This window comes from Leucoraja erinacea, chromosome 6, assembly GCF_028641065.1.
Source record: "Leucoraja erinacea ecotype New England chromosome 6, Leri_hhj_1, whole genome shotgun sequence".
Taxonomy (NCBI): Eukaryota; Metazoa; Chordata; class Chondrichthyes; order Rajiformes; family Rajidae; genus Leucoraja; species Leucoraja erinaceus.
In genome coordinates, this window is record NC_073382.1 from 44,127,211 (window position 1) to 44,152,739 (window position 25,529).

Consider the following 25,529-nt stretch of genomic DNA (forward strand, 5'->3'; position numbering starts at 1 on the left):
GATTGAGTCAGTGGGCATAAACCTAGCAAATGGAATTTAATGTGGGAAGTTTGAGGTTATACACTCCAGTATGAAGAATTAAAAGGCAGACAGTTATCTCAATGTAGAGAGATGGGAAATGAATGGATGTACGTGTTCACACGGAGATCTACATGTTCTTGTGCATGAAACACAAAAAGTAAGCACAGAGTAATACAGCTGGACAAGATGGAATCAGGACCTTCTGCCCACCTTGTCCATGCCGATCCAATTTGGTGTAATGGGCTAGATAGCTATCTAAACCATTCCTGTCCATATATCTGGCCAAATGGCTTTTAAAAGTCATAATTGGGTCAATTTCTATAGCTTCCTCTGGCAGCTGATTACAGATACACACTACCCTCTGAGTGAAAAACTCTCTCTTGGATCTCTTCCCTCTCATCTTAATACTATGCCCTCTAGTTTTAGATTTATCCTGGGGAAAAAAGACAGTGAGTGTTCGCTTTATCCGAGGTCCTCATGATCTTGTACACCTCAATAAGATCATCCTTCAGCTTCCCATGCAGAGAAAAAAGTTCCAGCCTATCCAACCTCTCCCTGTAACTCAAGCCCATAAGCTCAGGGAATAATATCCTGGTGAATCTCTTTCCAAATTCATGGACCTTTCAAAATGGATGCAACATGCAAGTAAAACATTAGGTAGGTAGGCAAATGGTATCTTGCATTTTGTTGGAGGGTTGAGATTTAAAACTGAGTAGTACTGCTACAATTGTATAGGGCGTTAGTGAGGCCACTCTTGTGCCGAGTATGGTTTTGGCTCCTTATTTAAGAATGTACATACTAGCACTGCAATCATTGGAAAAGAGTCAGAGAATCATACAGCATGTAAACAGGTCCATCGGGCCAACTTGTCCATATCGACCAAGATGCCCCATCTACGCTAGTCCCATTTTCCCACATTTGGCTCATATCCCTCTAAATCATTCTTATCCATGTACCTGTCCAAGTGCCTTTTAAATGTCTTTGGATGGCATAGAGGCACAGCTGGTAGAGCTGTACAGCACCTGAAACCCGGGTTCAATCGTGACCTCGGGTGCTCTGTGTGGAGTTCGCATGTTTTCCTCATGACCTGCGTGGGTTTCCTCCTTGTGCTCTGGATTCCTCCCACATCCCAAAGATGGTAGGTTAATTGGCATCCATAAATTGCCCATAGTGTGTAGGGAGTGGATGTAAAAGTGGGTTAACATAGGACCAGTGTGAACGGCTGATCGATGGTCAGTGTGGACTCAATTGGTGAAGAGCCTGTTTCCATGCTGTATCTCTAAACTAAATGTTGTAATTGTACCCGCCTCAGCTACCTCCTCGGGCAGCTCGTTCCATATACTCACTACTCTCTGAGTGAAAAGGTTGCCCCTTGGCCAGTTCCCAGGCTGAGGGGGTTATCGTATCATGAGCAGTCAAAAAAAAAGATCTGTATCCTTTGGGGTTTAGACGAATGAGGAGCACTATTATTGAATCCTTAAAGACCCTTAAAGATCCAACTGACTGGATTGATGATGAGGCCTTCCCACTGGTGGGAGAGTCTGAAATGAGGGTACTTAGTTTTAAACCACAGTCCCATATTTTGTAACTGGGGTGCCTAGGAATTTGTGTGTCAAGATTTCTTCTCACCGAGGTGGTGCATCCCTGGATTGCTTTCCACAGAGGCTTGTACATGCTAGATCAATAGTTATTTAAAGGGTGGATAAAATGGTGATTTATCGAGGATGTTGAATTAGCATAGAAAAGGAACTGAGACCTAAGGTAGATCAGCCACAACCATATTGAATGGAGGGGCCAGTCTTGGGCCATGTAACCTATTCCAACTTCGGAAGTACGGCATGTCAAAAACAACTCTCACCTAATTTGACAGATGCACCGTAGAAAGCATTTTATCGGGATGCATTACAGCATGGTTTAGGAACAGCTCCATCCAAGACTACAAGTGATTAGAGAGAGTTGTGGACGCAGCCGAGACCCATCACGCAAACCAACCTCCCTTCCATTGACTCCATTTACACCATGCATGCTGCCACCAGCATAATCAAGGACAAGTCTTGCCTCGGTTACTCCCTCTTCTCCCGTCCCATAAGGCAAGAGATACAGAAATCTGAAAACTCACGTCTCCAGATTTAGGGACGTTTTATTCCCAGCTGCTATCAGGCAACTGACCCATTCTATTAATAACTCGCGAGCGGTCCTGAGATACAATAAACTTCACTGGAGACTCTTGGACTATCTTTAATCGGACTTTACTGGACTATTATTTGGCTATATTTAAGAGGGAGTTAGATGTGGCCCTTGTGGCTAAGGGGATCAGAGGGTATGGAGAGAAGGCAGGTACAGGATACTGAGTTGGATGATCAGCCATGATCATATTGAATGGCAGTGCAGGCTCGAAGAGCCAAATGGCCTACTCCTGCACCTAATTTCTATGTTTCTATGTTTCTATTCTTGCACTAAATATTATTCCCTGTAATAGGTATCTGTACACTGTGGAGGCTCAATTGTAATCATGTATTGTCTTTCCGCTGACTGGTTAGCCCGCAACAAAAGCTTTTCACTGTACCTCGGTACATGTGACAATAAACTAAACTAAACCAAGCTTCTAGTTTATAAAAACATGGAACTGCAGGCGCTGGTTTACACAAATGGATACAAATTGCTGGAGTAACTCAGCAGGTCGGGCAGCATATCTGGAGGACATGGATAAGTGATGTTTTGGGTTGGGATTTATTTTCAGAACAAAATAGCCCCTCTTTTGAACGTACAATTAGAGCATGGGACTTGAAACAAGATTACAAACAAATGTGATTTGCGGATAGAAAATAGAAATTAATGCAAAAACTGATGATCACTTACCCAACCAAGGAGAATAATATTGTGAGCAAATGTTTAAAATGCACAAGTGCTCTATTAATAACTAATAAAATAATCTAAAAAACTAAGTGCTGGAGTTACTAAATGGGTCAGGCAGCATCTGTGGGATCAATGGTTAGATGACGTTTTGGGTCAGGACCTTCTTCAGACTGATAAAGTGCCCGACCTGAAACGTCACCTATCCATGTTTTCCAGAGATTCTGCCTGACCCGCTGAGTTACTACAGTACTTTGTATTTTTTGCTCAAGAATATCTGGTCTTTGTTGAACTGATCTCAATCTGAGTAAGGGAGAGCTTTGGATTCTTTTGTCAAGAGGGAGGAGAGATGTGCTAAAGAAAGATCTGAAATAACATATAGAGCTAACTAGAAAATGAAACCGACAGAAACACTCAAAATGGAAAAATCCCTAGGTACAGTTGATGTGAAATCTTGGCTATGATAAAACTTGGCTATGTGCTTTAGTCAAGCAAAGTCAGTCTGCATTTACTAAAAGAAAGCTACATTAAAGAATAACTAAGGGCTTTTCAAGAAGTCCAAAGTTAAAGGCAATACAGTTGGTGGAGTTTCTTTTGATTTGGAGAAAACCTTTGATGGAAATCTCATAAAAAATTACACAGGAAATTCCTGGCATGCAGTATAATAGAAAATGCGTCAGCAGGAATGCAAAGTTAACTTACAGACATGAAACAAAAACACTTATTTGGAGACACAAGAAACTACAGATGCTGGAATCCTGAGCAAAACACAAAGTGCTAGAGTAACTCAGCGGGTCAGCAGCATCTCTGGAGAACATGGATGGATGACGTTTCAGGTCAGGAACCTTCTTCGGACATGGAATAGTTTACCTTGACATCATAAGACACAAAGTACTGGAGTAACAGCGTTAAGTTACTCGAGCACTGTGTGTCTTTATACGTAAACCAGCATCTGTAATTCATTTTAAAGAAGGATTTGCATTTATATGGCATGGCTATTTGAGACAAGGTTCCTTTTTAATTCTTCAATTCCAGATCTAAAATGACATTGGTAATGCTAATATGCAGAAACCAAAGTCTGCAGATATGGAGCAAAAACAGATTGCTGGCGACTACAGTTTCCAGCATCTTCAGTCTTTGATGACTCCATGTCAACAATAGTAATAATAGTTAATGTCTTTGCCTATCTATTCCCTCCACAGATGTTGCCTGACCCGCTGAGCCCTCCATACACTTTGTCTCTAGCAGACAGTTGTGGGGATCTCTATGCACTGTCGTCCCACACTCACTGTTAACAACGTAAGCAACAAACTAACATTTGTATTAAAATTACAACAAAGTGCTGGTGTAACTTAGCAGGTCAGGCAACATCTCTGGAGAACATGATAGGTGACTTTTCGGGTCCATCGGAGAGAGGAGAACTTCTTCAAAGTAGGCATATCATTGAGAAAGACACAATGTGCTGGAGTAACTCAGCATGTCAGGCAGCATCTCTGGAGAAAGGGAATAGGTCACGTTTCGGGTTCAGACCCTTCATCATGCTGAGAGTCAGGAAGAGGGAATCTAAAGGTATGGGAACAAAGCAGAGCTGCATCAATGACTCAGGAAAGGTGGAGCCCACTATGGTCCATTGTTGGCTGGGGACAAGGTGATAACGAAGGTGAAATTAGTTCATCGGTTGCATCTCTCCACACGGGACAACATCAAAGTTCTTAAAGGTAACTTCAGTTTCATAATGGGAACATTAATTTATTTGAAGGGGGGTGCATTAGTCATATATTTTTCTTATTTTGTTATACAGCATGGAAACAGGCCCAGTGCCCCATCGCAACCACGCTGACCAGATTTTCTAACTGAGCTTGTACCATTTGCCTGTATTTGGTCCATATCCCTCTATACATTCCATAAATATACATACCTAAAGTCTAAATGTATTTTAAACATCACCATTGTACCCGCATTTACAGCTTCCTCTGGCAGCTCATTCCATAAATGCACCACACTCTCACCCCCCTGAGGTCTCTTGCAAATCTTGCTGCTCTCTAACCTATGCCTTCCAGTTCTGGATTTCTCTACCCTGTGAAAAAGACTGACCATTCACCTTACCTATGCCTCTTATGGTTTTGTAGACATCTATAAGGTCGCTCCTCAGCTTTATACTCCAGGGAATAATGCTCCATCCTATCTAGGCGCTCCTATAACTCAAGCCCTGTCGAATCATTTCTGCACCCTTTTCATGTAATTACATCCTTCCTATTCCAGATAAGCAGTACTGCACACAATACTCCAAATGTAAGTAAGTAAGTAAGTAATTTTTATGTATACAGCAATTAAATCAACTCACGTTGAAACCAAAGTGCTATACATAGAATAAATTAGGTTTCAATACATCCATAATAAATAATTAAAAAATAAAATAAAAGTGACACAACACACTATAGAATTTACCATGAATGTCCCCCCACAGCAGAATCAACATTTTCCACTGTGAGGAAAGACACTAAAAAGTTCAGTCCTCTTCCTCTGAGTTCACCCGAGGTCAGGGCCTATTTGAGGCCTCCGCAGTCGCCACAACGGCAGTCCGATGTTACAGGCCTTCTCGCCGGATGATGGAGTTCCAGCATCGGGAGAACACTCTTCAGTGGCTTGGAGTGTCTGGAACGGTCGCTTCCTCCCCGGAGACCGTGGCTCCCGAAGTCCACAGGCTGCGCTGGTCGGAGCTCCGACACTGGCGATCTCGGCGCGAGATCCCAGGCTCCGCGGTGTTAAAAGTTAGCGGTGGTCTCACCAACATGTGGTCTCACCAACATCTTATGCTGCTGTCCCAGCTCCTGTAGATGAAGGCAAGCGTGCCTAACACCTGCTTCACCACTCTGTCTACATTTGTCCCCACATTCAGGGAACTGTGCACCTATACCCCTTGGTCCCTCTGCTCCACAACACTCTCCAGGGCTCTACCATTTACTGAAAAAGTCTTGCCCTGGCTTGACATACCAAACTGCATCATCTCACACTTGTCAGAGTTAGATTCCATTATATTATGACTGCAGCAAATGTGATAGAGTCTGACCTTGGAGGTGTTGAAGTGAAGGTGTGAACAAGAAAGGGATGAATCGGTTGTACTAGCTGCAGGTCTAATAAGGTTGTCATAGTCAGGGATTTTAATTTTCCCAATGTTGACTGGGAATGTCATAGTGCAAAAGGTTTAGTCCAGGTGGAATTTGTCAAATTTGTTCAGGAAAGTTTCCTCCGGCAATAAATTGAGGGCCCTACATGGGAGAGGGCAACTCTTGATCTAGTCTTGGGAAATTGGGAGGGGCAAGTAAATGAAGTGTTTGTGGATGTGCCTTTTGGAACCAGTGCCCACTGTTCTATTAGGTTTAAGATAATTATGGATATGGGACAGAGCAGGCCCACGAGTTAAAATGCTAAATTGGGGCAAGGCTAACTTTAAGGGTATGAAACAGGAACTTGCTCAGATAGATTGGAGTAGTTTTTATGATGGAAAAGAAAAGTCAGGAAAGTGGGATGTTTTTAAAAGCGTGCTGACAAGAGTTCAGGACATACATGTCCCTATTAGAGTGAAGGGCAAGGCAGGCAAATGTAACGAAGCCTGGATGACAGGCTTAGGTCAAAAGTAAGGAGGCATGGGACAGGTATAGGCGTTTCAGGAACTATGGAGTAAGCTAAAAATGGAAATCAGAAGGACAAAAAGGGGACAGAAGGTAGCTCTGGCAGAGAGCATGAAGGATAATCCCAAGAGGTTTAACAAGCACATAAAGGGGAAAAGGGTAACTAGAGTGAGAGAGTGGGACCCCTCAGGAGTCAAAGTGGCCAACTCTGTGTGGAGCCACAGGAAATGGGGAAAGTCCTCAATGAGTATTTCTCCTCTGTTTTTACTGTGGATAAAGGCAAGAGGACGGGGGATCTTGGGGTAGTTACTGGAAGTGTCTTGAGAACAGTCAGTATTACAGTCGCAGATGTGCTGAAGGTCCTGACAAATATGAAGGTAGACAAATCTCACGGGCCTGATCAGATATATCCGAGGACACTGTGGGAAGCTAGAGAGGAAATTGCAGGAGCTCTTGCTGAGATTTATGAGTCATCATTAAATACAGGCGAGGTGCCAGAAGACTCAGGGAGGCAAATGTTGTGCCTCTATTCAAGTAGGGCTGCAGGGAAAAGGCTGATAACAGTGAGATTAACATCTGTGGTCGGAAAGGTACTAGTGAGTATGCTGAGGGATAAGATATACATGCATTAGATGGACAAGGGCTGATTAGGATGAGGTCATGTCTCACAAAATTGATTGAGTTTTTTGAAGATGTGACCAAAAAGGTCGATGAAGGCAGAGCTGTAGATGTTGTATACATGCATTTTAGTGCGGCATTTGACAAGGTTCCACACGGTAGGCTGCTCTGGAAGGTGAGATCCCATGGGATTCAAGGAGAGATAGCTGAGTGGATAGTAAAATTGGCTTCGTGGAAGGAAGCAGAGGGCGATGGTGGAAGGTTGCTTTACGGACCAGAGGTCTGTGATTAGTGGTGTGCCTCAGGGTTCCATGCTGGGCTAATTGCTGTTTATCATCTATATCAATGAGCACATACATGGCATGGTTAGCAAGTTTGCAGATGGTACAGAAGTGGGTGGTATTGTGGACAGTGAAGATAGCTGTCAAAAATTGCTACATGATCTTGATCGGTTTGGCAGGTGGGCTGAGGAATGGTTGATGGAATTTAATACAGAAAAATGTGAGGTGTTGCACTTTGGGAGCACTAACATGGGCAGAATCTACACAATAAATGGTAGGACTCTGGGGAGTGTTGTTGAACAGAGGGATCTAGGAGTACAGCTACATAGTTCGTTGAAAGTGGCATCACAGGTAGATAGGGTGGTCAAAAAGGCTTTTGGCACATTGGCCTTCATCAGTCAGTGCATTGAATATCTGGGTTTGTAATCCGGATTTCGGAAATCACTGTCAAAACATGGGGGGCAGGACATAATTCCTTGGTGGCCGCACGCGCACACACACACGCGCACGGCTTCGGCCGTGGGCCCTGTGGACGGTAACATCGGGAGCTGACCTGTTTGGTGACCGACTCCGAACTCCAGCAACAGCAGCTTTGTCCACCCCGAATCGTGGGGCTTGAATCGGCCCGTTCGTGGGGCCTTTCATCGCCCGGCGCGGCTTAAAATTGGCCGCGGGATCTTCCATCCATCGACGAGGGCTTCAACATCGGGAGCCTTGATGCAGCAATTGGACCGCGGGGCGGTGGAAGATTCCGTGGCCGATTTTAAGCCGCGCCAGGCGATGAAAGGCTCCGCGAACGGGTCGATTCAAACTCCGATCTATGATCTTTGCTCCACCAGGACGACCCCTCATCCAATCACCGCACTCTATCCTCAGTTCCACCTCCCTACTTCCACCTCTGACCGACACCTCCATCTTCCAATCATCGCGCTGAATCATCATGTCCCCCCACCCATTGCCTGCATGTCTCTCTCGACCAATCGGCGCCCTTGATCATCAGTCCCACTCCCACTGTCTCGCGGAAAGCTATTTTCACCGATTTTCAAAATCCAGATTACAAAAAATGAGGGGGGGGTGGGGTAGTCCCCCACCTCTCAAAACCTGGAGGGGATGTGTTTCCCCGTCCCCTCCGGGATTTCGGCCCATGGATGGAGGAACTCAGCGGGTCAGACAGCATCTGTGGAGGGAATGGACAGATGGCGTTTCAGATTGGGACCTTCTGCAGACTGGACTTCCCCTGCTGGTCTTCTGCCCTCTGCTGAGAAGAATTAAGTTGGGCAGTTGTAAAGTTGCAATGGGCTAAAAACCAACGGGGTTTCAAGACAAGGCTCCGTATAATGTTCACTCTGAGTAGGAAGTGGAGGCTACAAGGAGCCACAGATGCCGGTTTACAAAAACAGTCACAAAATACTGGGTAACTAGGCAGGTCAGGCAGCAGGTCAGGAGAACATGAATAGGTGACGTTTTGGGTTGGGACCCTTCTTCAGACACTTCTTTAAAGTAGGAATATCTTGAGAGATTTTGGAGTGGACAGTCTGAAGAAGGGTCCCGACCCAAAACTTCACTTATCCATGTTCTCCAGAGATGCTGCCTGGCCCACTGAGCTACTCCAGTTCTTTGTGGAGGTGCAATATGGGAACTGATGTAACTGTTATTCTCTGTTTCTCTGCAATGGAAAGATAGTGTTCAGATCAGCGCTGTGGTTGAAACCACCATTGCTCCTGTCTCACCCGAGTTCTCTCAGCTAAAATGGATCTCTAATATATCATCAGCTTGCAACAACTACCTCAGGAATGGGACGTGTGGGAAGCAGAGACTCGAATTAGCCAGGTTTCTGTTCTATTGTTGCCTTTTGTTACACTGTGTATATGAACACTAGCAGACAGGGGACCGGGCTCAGGTTATACCCGTAAACCTCCACTACTGCACTCTCCTGGTATGTGATACGGTGGTTTCTTTGATGAAATTGGAGTTGTATAAATAATTGCAGCATTCAAAATACAATAACAATTTGTTATTGTTCCGGGGAAATATTAAGCTGTGAAAGTGATATTGAGAACCCGGTGAGGGAATGTGAGATTTCCCGACAGTTTTTTCTATGGCCAGTAGGGGGACACCAGACCAAAGATCTTCCAACAAACTCAGAAGCCCAAATAATAAATAATAATTGTACAAGATATGGGCTCTTAATGCCAATGCTAAATATTGATTTAACTAATAATTGTTCCCATGTCCATGGTTTCCACAATAATAAAAATGTCAAAGATGAGAGGGCACAGCTTTAAGATGAGGGGGGAAAGTTTAAAGGAAATGTGCGGGGCGAGTTTGTCACACAGAGAGTCGTGCGTGTCTGGAACACACTGCCAGGGGTGGTAATGGAGGCAGATACGATGGTAGCGTTTAACAGATTTTTAGAAAGGCCCATGGACATGGGGGACATGAGGGGATATCTTATAGAAACATATAAAATTATAAAAGGACTGGACAAGCTAGATGCAGGAAAAATGTTCCCAATGTTGGGTGAGTCCAGAACCAGGGGCCACAGTCTTAGAATAAAGGGGAGGTCATTTAAGACTGAGGTGAGAAAAAACTTTTTCGCCCAGAGAGTTGTGAATGTATGGAATTCCCTGCCACAGAGGGCAGTGGAGGCCAAGTCACTGGATGGATTTAAGAGAGAGTTAGATAGAGCTCTAGGGGCTAGTGGAGTCAAGGGATATGGGGAGAAGGCAGACACGGGTTATTGATAGGGGACGATCAGCCATGATCACAATGAATGGCGGTGCTGGCTCGAAGGGCCGAAGGGCCTCCTCCTGCACCTATTTTCTATGTTTCTATGATATGCAGGGAATGGGGGATATGGATCATGTGCAGGCAGAGGAGATGAGTTTATTTTGGCATCATGTTCGGCATGGACATTGTGGGCCGAAGGGCCTGTTTCTGTATTGTACTGTTCTATATTCTTGCCATTAACACCAGAGGATGGATTAATATTTAATACCCTTTCACTATGTTAAATATATCTATATTTTCTTGCGTCTTGCTGATGTTTCAGGGTTTTATAGCAGCTTAATAAATGCAGTTTGTTGTTGTTCGGTGTCAGACTCGTAATAACATGAACCACCAATGCTATATCAGTAACTGTCTCTACAATATTCACAGGATAACTTTATTGTAAATTATTCAACTGAACGGGTTCCAGGGGGTTGATGAAACTAACTGTGTTTATAGTGCCTGGATTTAGAAGATCGAAATGATTTGATTGTATAAGCTATTTCCTCTGGAAGGGACATAATTTTATAACTTAGGACTGAATTAAATAAATCATAGCTCATAAACAATAAACTACAGTTGGGCCAGTTGAAAATTATCAGGACTAAGACTGATATTTATGAAGTGAAGCTATTAAAGTGTATAGAGCCAAGGTGGTTAAATGGAATGTATTTGAGCAAAATGCAAAGTGCTGGAGGAACTCAGCGGGTGAGGCAGCATCTGTGGAGGAAATGGACAGACAATGTTTCGGGTTGGGACCTGAAAAATCGCCTATCTATTCCCTCCACAAATGCTGCCTGACCAGCTGAGATCCTCCAGCACTTTGTGCTTTTTTCATGCCCTACCCATTAATAATCAGTCTGAAGAAGGATCCCGATTCGGGAAGGTCCCGACATGAAACGTCGCCTGTCCATTCCCTCCACAGACGTTGCTTGACCCGCTGAGTTCCTCCAGTACTTTGTATTTTGCTCATGATTCCAGCACCTGTGACTACAGCATTATTGAGTATTGCACCACTGGGCTGAATAACTGCCTGTTGGCAGCATGAAGCAGTCCAGCTGTTAGGATATTGCCACAGCTGGAGGCAACGCTAGCTGGTTAAAAGAATACAAGTAAAAAGCATACAGTCCAGCAAGGTACAACTCGTAAGTAAATCTACAAATTCGAAAACGACATCACCATTATGGGACGGATATCAAATAATGATGAGACGGAGTTCAGGTAGGAGATTGAGAACCTCGTGTCCTGGTGTCGAGTTAACAACCTTTCTCTCAATGTCAACAAGACCAAGTGATCGACTTCAGGAAGTGACGCGGTACACATTCTCCAGTTTGCATTGAAGGCGTTGAAGTAGAGGTGGTTAAAAGCTTCAAATTCCTAGAAGTAAATATCACCAACAACTTCTCCTGGACCACTCATAAAGAAGCAACAACCAAGAAAGCACACCAACGCCTCTACTTTCTGAGGCGGCTTAGGATGTTTAGTATATTCCCAACAACTCTCACTAACTTCCACAGACGCGCCATATGAAGTATTTTATCGTGATGCATCACAGCTTGGTTTGGGAACAGCTCTATCCAAGACCTTAAGAAATTGCAGTAAATTGTAGACGTAGCCCAGACCATCACACAAACCAACTTGGAGTAACTCAGTAGGACAGGCAGCATTTCTGGAGAAAAGGAATAGGTAACTTTTTGGGTCGAGACCCTTCTTCAGACTCAGAGTCAGGGGAAAGGGGAACAAGAGATATAGACTGTGATATTGAGAGATATTGATGAAAGATATGCAAAAATGTAACGATGATCAATGAAAGGTGGAGCCCACAATGGTCCATTGTTGGTTGTGGGCTAGGAGTTATACAGACATCAAACTCAACAGGATGAGTGTGAAACTAGTACAGCGACTAGGGTGGCGGAGGAACAGAGAGAGAGGGGATGCAAGGGTTACTTGAAGTTAGAGAAATCAATACTCATACCACTGGGCTGTAACTTGCCCAAACAAAATATGAGATGTTGTTCCTCCAATTTGCATTTAGCCTCACTCTGACAATGGAGAAGGCCCATGACAGAAAGGTCAGTATGGGAATTGGATGGGGAGTTAAAATATTTGGCAACCAAGAGATCAGGTAACCCAAGGTGTTGGTGTTCAGCGAAACAATCGCCCAGTCTGTGCTTGGTCTTGCCAAAATATAAGAGTCCTCACCTGGAACAATGGATAAAGTAGATCAGGTTGGAGGAGGTGCAAGTGAACCGCTGACTCACCTGAAAGGACTATCAGGGTCTCTGGACAGAGTCAAGGGAGGAGGTATAGGGATATGTTTTGCATCTCCTGCGGATGCAGGGGAAGGTACTTGGGGAGCGGATGGTTTGGTTGGGAAGGGATGTTAACCAGGGAGTTGTGGAGGGAATGGTCTCTCAGTCGCTGTAGAAAGGGGTGGTGATGAGGAGATATGACTAGAGGTGGGATCCCGTTGGAGGTGGTGAAAATGGAGGAGTATGTGTTGTGTGCGACGGCTGATGGGATGAAGTCTGAGAACTAGGGGACTCCGTCCCTTATGCGACTGGAGAGGGGGAGCAAGAGTGGAGCTGCGAGGTACCAAGATGGCACATGTGAAGGCCTCATCAATGATAGAGCAGAGGAACCAACGTTCCCTGAAGAATGAGGACATCTCGGATATCCTGGTATGGAACACCTCATCTTGGGCGCAGATGCGACATAGACAGAGGAATTGGTAGTAGGGTTGCTTTATCTAGTGCTGCACCCAACAGCAAGTTGCCACTGTGTTGTGTTTGGCAACCAATGTTGCTAATTTGGCCAAATAATACAAAATCAACGGATGAGGTGCCAGCAAGTCAGGCTGGGATGAAAATCAGGATTTTGCACTTGGCTTTGCTCTTAATTGCTGATTCCTTTTATTTTGTGCTGTCAGGAAGTGCTGAATCAGAATCCTGCGGGTTTCACATTCTACTTCAGATTATTTTGAATTCTTGTGAATTTTCACTGCAACTGGCTGGAATTCTGTTGTAGTATGTCAGACCAGCAAAGAAGAAGGTGTACAGATTGATTAAAAGATACAGCATGGCAGATGGGACAATCATCAGCATAGACTGAAGAGCTGGGCTGAAGGGTCTGTTTCCGTGGTGTATGACTCTGTAACTACAATTCCAGGCAGGAAACAGAGAGGCAACTGACAATATTATCCATATAAACAACATACAATAGTCCAATTGACTAGTCTAGTTGCACTATTAGGTAGAACTATGTAGGGTTGGTCACATGACAATGTGGACAATGCTTACTTTATCTCTGCTGTAAATGCTATTTAATATTGTAGACTTTCGACTTTAGATATACGGAAACAGGCACTTCGGCCCACTGAGTCCTCGCCGGGCAGCGTTCACCCCGTACACTAACACTATCCTACACACTAGGGACAATTTACAATTTTACCGAAGCAATTAACCTACAAACCTGTACATCTTTGGAATGTGAAAGGTAACGGGAGTACCTGGGGAAAACCCACGTGATCAGGGTGAGTACAAACTCCGTACACACCGCACTCATAATCAGGACTGAACCCATGTCTCTGGCGCTGTGAGGCGACAACTCTACCTCTGTGCCACTGTGCTGTCCACTGTGCCAGTACCCCTCAGGCCTCTTGCGTTGAAATTAATTTAATTTAATCCAACACTTTCATCGCTCCCTCCCATGCTCTGGCCTGTCCTGTCCTGTCTACTGAACTCACTGTCATTGACTTCTGCATCAATTTCCAGCCTCTCACCTGCCTCACTGCAGCATTTGATCCCGTGCCCCTGCCAGTCTAGTTTAAAACCTCCCTAGTAGCACTTGTAAACCTGGCCACAAGGATATTATTCCCCCTCCGGTTTCTGTCGATAAAGGAAAGACAAGTATGCACACAGCGCCTTTTACAATCACTGGACATTTCAAAATACTGTACAGTTCTGATTAGAAAATGCAACAGTTAATTTTAATACAGCATGCTCCATAACTCCATAATAACAGCATGGTTAGGGAACAGATTCATCCAAAACAGTAAGAAATTGCTGAGGATACAATTACTGGGGTTAAGGGCCTGTCCCACTGCGGCGACCTAATTGGCGAGTTTAGAATAGTTTAGGAGAGTTTGAAAAAGTGTCATATTGAAGACCTCCTTCGACTATGTTGAAGACTAGCTTCGATTAGCTTCGGGAAAATTGGACACCAAATAGTGGAGAGTGAAAACGACCTCCTTCGATCTTCTTCGACCGCCCTACGACTATGTTGAAGACTATCTACGATTACCTTTGACTACCCTCGATTACCTACATATAACATGCTGACCTACTACGACCTACTTCGACTAAACCTACGAGTGAAAAAAATATTGATTTTTCTCCATGGCGACTTTTTTTACTCGTTGAAAAATGTTGAAAAATACGCCGCAAGTTAGCTGAGGCCTCGAGTATGCGGGGACTACTCTCAAGCATGAAAGAGAGTTACAAAGACCTCCTAGGACCTCGTGTCGACCATGCTGTGAATACGAGTCGAAGGCAAACTCTTCTGAACTCGCGGATTAGGTCGCCGCAGTGGGACAGCCCCTTTACACAAACCTTTTCTCCCTTCTATTGACCCCATTTACACCTCTCGCTGCTTAGAAAAGCCCACTAGCATAATTAAGGATGAGTCATAATCCCTCTTCTCTCCTCTCCCATCATTATTCCCTCTATCATGTATCTGTACACTGTGGACGGCTCGATTGTAATCATGTATAGCCTCTCCACTGACTGACACGCGTGCAACAAAAAGTTTATCAATGTACCTCGGCACACGTGACAATAAACTAAACTAAACTATCAATTGATTTTTCTTTGAAGTCAGCTACTATCAGAACTTGTTTTGTCATAACATTTGGTTGTGGAGCAGCGAAAGAGGGAACATAAAAAGCTCCTGCCCAAATTCCTTTGCAGACATGTTGTTACCTATCACCGCACCACCCTCCAGCACTCGGCTGGTTGTGATTAATTAAATATGCACACTGCCTCTGGCAGGCGAGATTCCAGCTTCCAGCTGAAAGTTTGTTGAAACAATGGCGTTATGAAATGGTCTCCGCCATGAATTATTCACCAGCTTGGCATGCTCGCTGATTAATTCCTGCTTTAATTATCTGTAAATAAGACCAATTATGATACTCCGTTTGCTTCCGTGATTGTGTGGTGACAAACTATCAAGTAAAACAAAGTATCAGCGGGTACGGCTGCTGCTTCACAGCACCCATGACCCGGGTTCGATCCTGAGCTCGCGTACTGTCTGTATGGAGTTTGCACGCTCTCCCGGTGACCGTGTGGGTTTCCTCTGGACGCTCCGGTTTCCTCCCACATCTCAAAGACGTGCGGATTTGTAGGTTAATTGGCCTCTGTAAAAATTGACCCTAGTGTGTATTGAGCGGATGACAAAGTGGAATAACATAGAACTAGTGAGAACGGGTGATCGATGGTCAGCATGTTGGTGGGCCGAAGGGCCTGGTTCCATGCTGTTTCTCTAAAACAAAACTGTAAAAAAAAAACTAAAACCTCATTTTGAAATTAATGCTCTTAATTCATAACTCAGCTAGTTACTGAAAATATTTAAATTATTCTTAAATTATAAATTAATAATTCTGCAAGTAAGAATTTAATTGTTTCGTTTCGGGATATATGATAGTAAAACAGTCTTCAATAATACTCATTCAAAATTACGTAATTCTAAAAGTATCAGCAAGATGGGTTGATCCTGTAAGACAAGGAAGATGGCTCTGGTCGTGTTTCTGCTTAAGACTAACGTCAAATTCCCCCATTTAATGCCAGTTATACTAATTGAAAAAATTACTTTAAGCATTAACTAAAAGCAACTGCACCCGCTGAGTTTCTCCAGCCCTTCCGTCTACCTTCGATTTTCCAGCATCTGCAGTTCCTTCTTAACAACTAAAAGCATTGCCCGGGGTAGTCTAACCCTGTCAAAGTGCTTTCAAATCTCGTCACACGCTTTGTTAGTGCCGAGTCAAGTCTAAGGTATGTGATTGACTGTTATGTTTTTTTCCACTATTATATAAGATGACAAACAACTTGCCGTGTGACTAACTTGTAATCAAATAGTTTGCTCTCTCGTCCACTGGTTGCTCCCAGTCATGTGATGCACGAGTTGGCAATCTGACATACAGTTACTCCCCTTTCCAGAAGTCCGCTTCAACTTTTCACAGTTCAGCCCTGCTCGCCGTCTGTGCTCGGCGGGCGGCCGCTTACTGTGTGCACCCGTCCCCCTAGCGAGGCGAAGGGAACGCGTACTCAACGCATTGTTAGCAGCTAAGCTGATGGAGGTGCCTCTATCACCAAGTTCTGGCTCTGTCTGCCTGAGTTCCCTGTCACCCCAGGGCCAGGATATGTACCTGAGACTGGATCGATCACAACGCCGTTCCCAGTACAGGATGAGCCGGATCATTGCAAGGCAGCAGCTGCTGTCTATAATTCAGCAAGGTACGTGTCTCAATACTTACACAGTCTCTCAGTAGTCACATCCTTACTCCGGCAAGGTAAACGGAAACAAGTGACATTTGTTCAAGAGAACATTATTTTAACAGCAACTGTACATTTAATGTAGTTTTAAGAGTCCTAAGTTTTATTTTCATATGTCTCGAAACGGAACATTGTAATGGTGGGGAATCTGTGGAATTCATTGCCACAGACGGCTGCGGAGGCCAGGTCAATGGATATTTTTAAGATGGAGATTGACAGATTCTTGATTAGTACGGATGTCAGCGGTTATGGGCAGAAGGCAGGAGAATGGGGTTGAGATGGAAAGATAGATTAGCCATGATTGAATGGGGGAGTAGACTTGATGGGTTGAATGGCTTAATTCTGCTCCTAAAACTTATGAACGTATGAACATGATATTCTTACGTAGCAGAACAACAGATATGTAAATATATTACAATGAAACCCATAATAACCAACAAAAAGATTCAGTATATTAAAAAAAACCAGACAAATAAATAGACAATAGTAATGCAAAGTAAAAAATCTGGTCCCCATGTATATATATATATAGTTTGGTGCCTATTTGGTTGTAGTGTTTAATAGCTTGATGGTTGGAGGGAGGAAACTGAACCTGGATGTTACATTTTATTGTACTAATTTGGCTTTTTTACATTTAAAACCTAAAACAGAAATGTTGTCTTCCACTTTCCCTGTTTTTGATATTTCTATGATAACAAATACTTAGTGATAACTTATGAATTCCTTCTCTTAACATGCATTTATAGATAACCAGATCAGTGTACTTGTCAAAATATGGTATTTTTCCTGTCCCTGATATAATTATGCGTTTATGAAAATAATTTTTAACATTTCAAACTGTTAAACACTTGTCACATGAGAAATTTAGCATTATCTGTATCATTGTATTCCTATTAACAAATCAATCTTCTGAAAACACCAAGGTGTCCATGTCTTGCATATGACGTTGCAACCAAAATGATAGCAGCTGTTGGTCCTTACATCCAACAAAAATAATTTGTTGAATCAGTTCATTAAGATGCTCCTCCTTTTAAAATACCTAAAATTACCAGAATTTCTCATTAATTCAAGTTGTTCTTTCCAAATTGAACACTAACTGGTTGTGAGTTACCAGCTGTGTGCCTTTTGAGCTGCATTGCTTAGCAACAGAGTTTAATCTTTTACTGCAGATCTCATACCAATAACTTTAATCATCCTTATTAAAATTTCTGGAAGATTTAACTGTTCAGTAATCACTGAAACCATTCTCATCTGTGTAATCACCCATTGCATTCTGCTGCTTCTGTGGCAGAGCAGGTACTACGTGCTTGAAACTTTTATAACCAAACGTGTTTGACATTCTATTAACTTGTGTCAATTAAGGAATAATCTTTTCACATTTCATGCAGTTGAAAAACTTTTTTTCTGCTAGTAAACCTAAGAAAGTTTCTGATGATTTAACTACAGCTGTGTCCATTGGTGAGCAATTCTTTAATATGAAAGTAAACATTGAGTAGAAATAAAGACACAAAGTGTTGGAGTAACGCTGGGGATCAGGCAGCATCTCTGGAGAACATGGATAGGTGACAATTCGGGTTGGAACCCTTCTTCGGACTGATTGTAGAGGGAGGGCGGGAAAACGCCTGGCGATTGATGGGTGGGTACAGGTAACGGGAGGGTGGTGATATGCAGATGATTGGTTAAAGGCCAGGGATGGAAAGACAGAAGGAGTAAGACAAAAGGATTGAAGGGTTGTGAATTGGTAGAAACTATTTAAATAAAATGCAACGTTATGTTTTCAGTGGGTGAGTGTTTGAAAATACATATTTTGCCATTGCAAAGTACAGTAATGCCTCGATTAGCCCTATAGATATGTCCCTATAAAATGGAGAACTAAAAGAAACGGGCCCTTCGGCCCACCAAGTTTACACTGACCATTGATCTCCCGTTCACACTACTTCTATGTTATCCCACTTTCTCATCCATTCCCTACACACTAGAGGCAATTACAGAGGCCAATTAACCTACAAACTCGCACGATTTAGCAATGGATTAATGGATAAATCTGACGGAAATAGCCTCATAGTAGAACAGAGAGCCATGGTGCTGACTGCAAACTATTCTGAACACTTCCAGTTTCCCCTCCCACCTTCGATGCTTTTTTTCCATCAGAATCTTAGCTACTTTCCTTACACGGAGCCAGTTAAAACACAAGTTGCCTTGTCTGCCTGATCTCATTAAATGCAGTTGCATGTGTGAGCTGAGAACTGTTTTTATTTTAATTGACCTCTTTCTGTTACTCAAGGACACAGCTCTTGGTGCGCAGTTATAAAAGGGCAGTTTTTTTTAACCATGATTGTTTTTCTTTCCCGAAAACGTCCTTTCTTATTTGCTGCTAAGCATGCAAGATATCTTGTTGCCTTTGCAATTACTGAAATTTACTGATGTGCGTGCAGAATTAGTGTCAATATAGATTAGATAATAGGGAAACATTGCAAGCACATCCAAGGTAAAGTTTTTTTCTGCAATTTAGTTCAAAGATATAAGCAGTAAAACAGGCCTTTCAGCCCACTGAATCCTCACTGACCATCAATCATCCAATCACTCCAGTTTCATGTTATCCCACTTTCTCATCCACTCCTTAAACATTCGGGCCAATTTACAGAGGCCAATTAACGTACAAACCTGCATGTATTTGGGATTTGGGAAGTGGGAGGAAACCAGAGCACTTGGAAGAAACCCACGTGGTCCACAAGGACAACACACAAAATGCACACAGACAGGACTCATGGCGAGGATCGTACCCGGGTCCCTGGAGCTTTGAGGCAGTGGCAGTTCCAGTTGTGCCTCTGTGCTGTTATCAGGGATGCGATCTGTTCCTATGGAGTCCCTCAGAATCAAGGATTACTATTATCATAGAACACAGAACAGTAGAATATAGAAACAGGCCCTGCGGCCCACAATGTCTGTGCCAAACATGATATCAAGATAAACATGCTCTGCCTGTGCATAATCCGTATCCCTCCATTCCCTGCATACCCAAATACCCAATGGAGACAGGAATTGGGATTGCTGTTCCTAAGGACTCTGGAGAAAATATATATGTGACATTTCTGGTTAGGACCCTACTTCATTGATGTATAAGGATCATGTGCAGAGAGATAAGATTAGTTTATCTTGCCATCTTGTTTGGTACAGACATTGTAGGCTGACGAGCTTACTCCAGGTGAAGAAGGGTCCCATCCCGAAATGTCACCTATCCATGTTCTCCAGTGATGCTGCCTGGCCTGCTGAGTTACTCCAGCACTTTGTGTCTTTTTGTGTAAACCAGCATGTGCTGTTCCTTGTTTCTACTTCCTCGGGACACGTTCTCTCTTAATGACTAGAATATAAGGGTCTTGGTGAGACCACACCTGGAGTATTGCGTACAGTTTTGGTCTCCAAATCTGAGGAAGGACATTATTGCCATAGAGGGAGTGCAGAGATGGTTCACCAGACTGATTCCTGGGATGTCAGGACTGTCTTATGAAGAAAGACTGGATAGACTTGGTTTATACTCTCTAGAATTTAGAAGATTGAGAGGGGATCTTATAGAAACTTACAAAATTCTTAAGGGGTTGGACAGGCTAGATGCAGGAAGATTGGTCCCGATGTTACGGAATTCCAGGACAAGGGGTCACAGCTTAAGGATAAGGGGGAAATCCTTTAAAACCGAGATGAGAAGAACTTTTTTCACACAGAGAGTGGTGAATCTCTGGAACTCTCTGCCACAGAGGGTAGTTGAGGCCAGTTCATTGGCTATATTTAAGAGGGAGTTAGATGTGGCCCTTGTGGCTAAGGGGATCAGGGGGTATGGAGAGAAGGCAGGTGCGGGATACTGAGTTGGATGATCAGCCATGATCATATTGAATGGCGGTGCAGGCTCGAAGGGCCGAATGGCCTACTCCTGCACCTAATTTCTATGTTTCTATGTTTCTATAAGTGGGGCTTTAGAGATTTCTATAAGATGGATGAAGTAACGAGTAGGTTAATAACAATTGCAGTTGCTCTGTTCCTATGAAACCTGTACTGCCAAGTACAAATCGGATGGCCTGCATTTGCCCTGCCCATGTATATCCAAGAGTGTTTTGAAATGTTTTTTCAAACGTCGATCTGAAATGTGTCCTAAACTTGAACCTTGGAAATGAGCCCTATTTATCTGATGTACTTCCTTCAAGAAATTTGTCAGTCTCCAACCAAGGCAAGGTGTTTGTTTTAAGCAACTAATGACACATATTTATTTCTTCGCTTCCATAATGAAAGGGATTTTTTATTGTCTCTGTAATTTTTCCAAACTTATATAAACATTGTGCCTGACCTTCAACCATTTTAATTAATGATGGAAATGATTGTTCAACCGCCCCTTAGTTGCGGTTCTTTCTGGCCACTGAGTCAGTTTAGTTTATTTATTTACTGTCACGTGTGCAGAGATACAGTAAAAAGCTTGTCCTGCATGCTACCCAGTCAAATCATACTACACATGAGTACGATAGATCTTCTGGAATAGCACGTAGAGAGTTGCCACGTTTTGGCGCCTTCTTGTAACATCAGGCTCCTGACTAGAAGTACAGGGTTGTACGTAAAAGCTTATGGTGTATAAGAGAGTCATAGAGTGATACAGTGTGGAAACAGGCCCTTTGGCCCAACTTGCCCCCACTGGTCAACAATATCCCAGCTAGACTAAATCCATTTGCCTGCATTTGAACCATATCCCTCCAAACCTGTCCTATCTATGTACCCGTCTAACTGTTTCTTAATTGATGGAATAATCCCAGCCTCCACTACCTCCTCTTGCAACTTGTTCCATATACCCACCACCCTTTGTGTGAAAAAGTTACCTATTAAAACTTTTCCCCTTCATTTTGAACCTACGTCCTCTGGTTCTCAATTCCCCTACTCTGGACAAGAGACTCTGTACATCTACCCAATCTATTCCCCTCACTATTTTGTCCACTTCTATAAGATCACCCCTCTTCCTCCTGCGCTCCAAGGAATAGAGACCCAGCCTACTCAACCTCTCCCTACAGCTCACACCCAGTTCTGGCAACACCCCGGTAAATCTTTTCTGAACCCTTTGAAGCTTGACAATATCTTTCCTATAACATGATGCCCAGAACTGAACACAATATTCTAAATACAGTCTCATCAACATCATATACAACTGCGACATGACCTCCCAACGTCTATACTCCTTCAGCTTATGATGCATGTGCTGGCTGTTTGAAAGATTCATTCAACTACCCACTTACCTGCTCACCTCCCCACACTCTCCCAGTCTTGCACATATTTATCTTTAAAGAGTTTATCCAATTTGCCCACTCGCCCAACCTGTCCAAGTCGCCCTGCATTCTCATAGCATCCTCCTCACAGTTCACACTGCCACCCAGCTTTGTGCCATCTGCAAATTTGCTAATGTTACTTTGAATCCCTTCATCTAAACCAATTTTGTATATTGTAAATAGCTGCGGTCCCAGCACCGAGCCTTGCGACCCGTTAATCATTACTCTTTGTTTCCTGTCTGCCAACCAATTTTCTATCCATGTCAGCACTCTACCCCCAATACCATGTGCCCTAATTTTGCCCACTAATCTCCTATATAGGACCTTATCAAATGCTTTCTGAAAGTCCAGCTACACTACAGCAACTGGCTCTCCCTTGTTCATTTTCCAAGTTACATCCTCAAAAAACTCCAGAAGATTAGTCGAGCATGATTTCCCCTTCGTAAATCCATGCTGATTTGGACCAATCCTGGGACTGCTATCCAAATGTGCTGCTATTTTTTCTTTTATTATTGACTCTTGCATCTTCCCACCACTGATGTCAGGCTAACTGGTCTATAATACCCTGTTTTCTCTCTCCCGACTTTCTTAAAAAGTAGGATTACATTAGCTAACCTCCAATCCACAGGAACTGATCCTGAAACTATAGACATTGGAAAATGATCACCAACGCGTCCACAATTTCTAGAGCCACTTCCTTAAGTTCCATGCGATGCAGACCATCAGGCCTTGTGGATTTATCAGCCTTCAGTTCCATCAGTCTACCCAACACAATTTCCTGCCTAATGTGGATTTCCCACAGTTCCTCCGTCAACCCCAGATCCTCTGGCCACTACTATATCAGGAAGATTGTTTGTCCTCCTTAGTGAAGAAGGATCCAAGGTACCTGTTCAACTCATCTACCATTTTCTGTTCCCCATAATAAATTCACCTTTTTCAGTCTTTAAGGGTCCAACTTTGGTCTTAACTAATTGTTTTCCTTCTTCACATCTATAAAGAAGCTTTAACAATCCTCCTTTATATTTTTGGCTAGCTTACCTTATCTTTTCTCCCCGTATTGCCTATTTAGTTATCTTCTGCTGCTCTTTAAACATTACCCAATTCTCTTGCTTTAATCATCTTGGTTTAAGGTGAGAGGGGAAAGATTGAATAGGAACCTGAGGGATAACGTTTTCCACACAGTGGATATATAGGACAAGTTGCCAAAGGGGGTAATTGAGGCAGGTATTATAAGAACATTTAAAAGACATATGGACAGGTACAAGAATAGGAAGGTTCAGAGTGATGTGGGCAGTTGAGCTAGTGTAGATGGAGCATCTTGGTCGAAATAGACAAGTTGTGCAGAAGAGCCTGTTTTTGTGCTGTATAATTCTATGACCGGGATAGTTGATACAGTGGATAGGTAATAGATGGATATATAAGTGATGGGTGAATACAGGATGTACGCAGGTGGTTGGACAAAGGCCAGACATGAAAAGATTAAAAGTGTGAGATAAGGAGAGGTGAGAATTGTGGAGCCAGTGGAAGGGGACTGGGAAGGGGAGAAATGCATGCTAGCTATAAAGATATGTTGGTATTAGCAGCTCTGGGAAGTAGGCAGATCAGCACGGAATTTATTGCTCTAGTGAAAGGCACGAGAACTGGCCCCACCAGTTACTAAAGTACACTTCCAGATGGTGCACTGTGATCCAAGCCGGCATTTTGTAGACAGCCTTCATTTTTCAGAATGCAGGAAAAGATTGTCCAGTGCTACTGTTGCAGGAGGAGGAATTCAGAAAGACCAAGATTCATGAGCAGTTATTGGCAGTGCTATTTTAACAGACAAGAAAGTGCCAGTATGCAGATCAATTAAAAAAAAAACAAGCTACATTTTTCAACATAATTCCTCCATCAATATAACCTCCTCTTCTGTTTTAATTTTGTGAGCAATCAATAAAATACAGTGCATTCAGAAAGTATTCAGACCCCTTCACTTTTTCCACATTTTGTTACCTTGCATCCTTATTTTAAAATGGATTAAATTCTGTTTTTTTTAAATCATCAATCTACACACAATACCCCAGAATGAAGAAGTGAAAACAGGTGTTTAGAAATTTTTAGAAAGATAAATAACTGAAATATCACATTTACATAAGTATTCAGACCCTTTGCTATGACACTCAAAATTGAGTTGATTATCCTTGAGATGTTTCTACAACTTGATTGGAGTCCACCAGTGGTAAATTAAGTTGGTTGGACATGATTTGGAAAGGCACAAACCTGTCTATATAAGGACCCACAGTTGACAGTGCATGTCAGAGCAAAACCAAGCCATGAAGACGAAGGAATTGTCCGTAGACCTCCGAGACAGGATTGTGTCGAGACACAGATCTGGGGAAGGGTATAAAACTATTTCTGCAGCATTGCACGTCCCGAAGAGCACAGTGGCCTCCGTCATTCTTAAATGGAAGAATTTTGGAACCATCAGGACTCTTCATAGCACTGGCCGCCCAGCCAAACTGAGCAATCGGGGGAGAAGGGCCTTGGTCAGGGAGGTGACCAAGAACATGATGGTCACTCTGACAGGGCTCCAAAGTTTCTCTGTGGAGATGGGAGAACCTTCCAGAAGGATAATTATATCTGCAGCACTCCACCAATCAGGCCTTTATGGTAGAGTGGTCAGACGGAAGCCACTCCTCAGTAAAAGGCACATGACAGCCGCTTGGAGTTTGCCAAAAGGCATGAGAAACAAGATTCTCTGGCCTGATGAAATCAGCATTGAACTCTTTGGCCTGAATGCCAAGCGTCATGTCTGGAGGAAACCAGGCACCGCTTATCACCTGGCCAATGCCATACCTACAGTGAAGCATGGTGGTGGCAGCATCATGCTGTGGGGATGTTTTTCAGTGGCAGGAGCTGGGAGACTCGTCAGGATCGAGGGGAAAGTACAGAGAGATCCTTGATGAAAATTTGCTCCCGAGCGTTCTGGCCCTCAGACTGGGGCGGGGGTTCACCTTCTAACAGGACAACGACCCTAAGCACACAAGCCAAGATAACGCAGGAGAGGCTTCATGACAAGTCTGTGAATGTCCTTGAGTAGCCCAGCCGGAGCCCAGACTTGAACCCGAGCGAACATGTCTGAAGTGACCTGAGAATAGCTGTGCATCGATGCTCGTCATCCAACCTGACAGAGCTTGAGAGGATCTGCAGAGAATGGGAGAAATTACCCAAATACAGGTGTGCTAAGCTTGTAGCGTCATACCCAAGAAGTCTTGAGGCTGTAATCGCTGCCAAAGGTGCCTGTAGTACTGAGTAAAGGGTCTTTATATTTATGTAAATGTGATATTTCAGTTATTTTTTAATCACTTTGCAAAAATTTCTAAACACCTGTTTTTGCTTTTTCATTATGGGGTATTGTGTGTAGATTGATGGAAAAAAAAAGAATTAAATCCATTTTAGAATAAGGCTGTAACGCAACAAAATGTGGAAAAAGTGAAGGAGTCTGAATACTTTCTGAATGCACTGTAAATG

General features: G+C 43.3%; 1 protein-coding gene across 4 annotated transcripts in view; it reads left to right on the top strand.

Annotated features, from left to right (window-relative positions):
* The window catches only part of LOC129698026 (stAR-related lipid transfer protein 13-like), a 314,800-nt gene that overhangs the window by 189,064 nt on the left and 100,207 nt on the right, over positions 1–25,529 (top strand). The window contains exon 1 of one of the 4 annotated variants that reach the window (XM_055636846.1): positions 11,596–16,683. The exons of the other annotated variants lie outside the window; for them this stretch is intronic. Coding sequence (XP_055492821.1) covers positions 16,521–16,683 — 163 coding nt within the window. The 5' untranslated portion in view covers positions 11,596–16,520. Of the gene's footprint in view, positions 1–11,595; positions 16,684–25,529 lie in introns of those variants that run through there. 4 annotated transcript variants of the gene reach the window in all.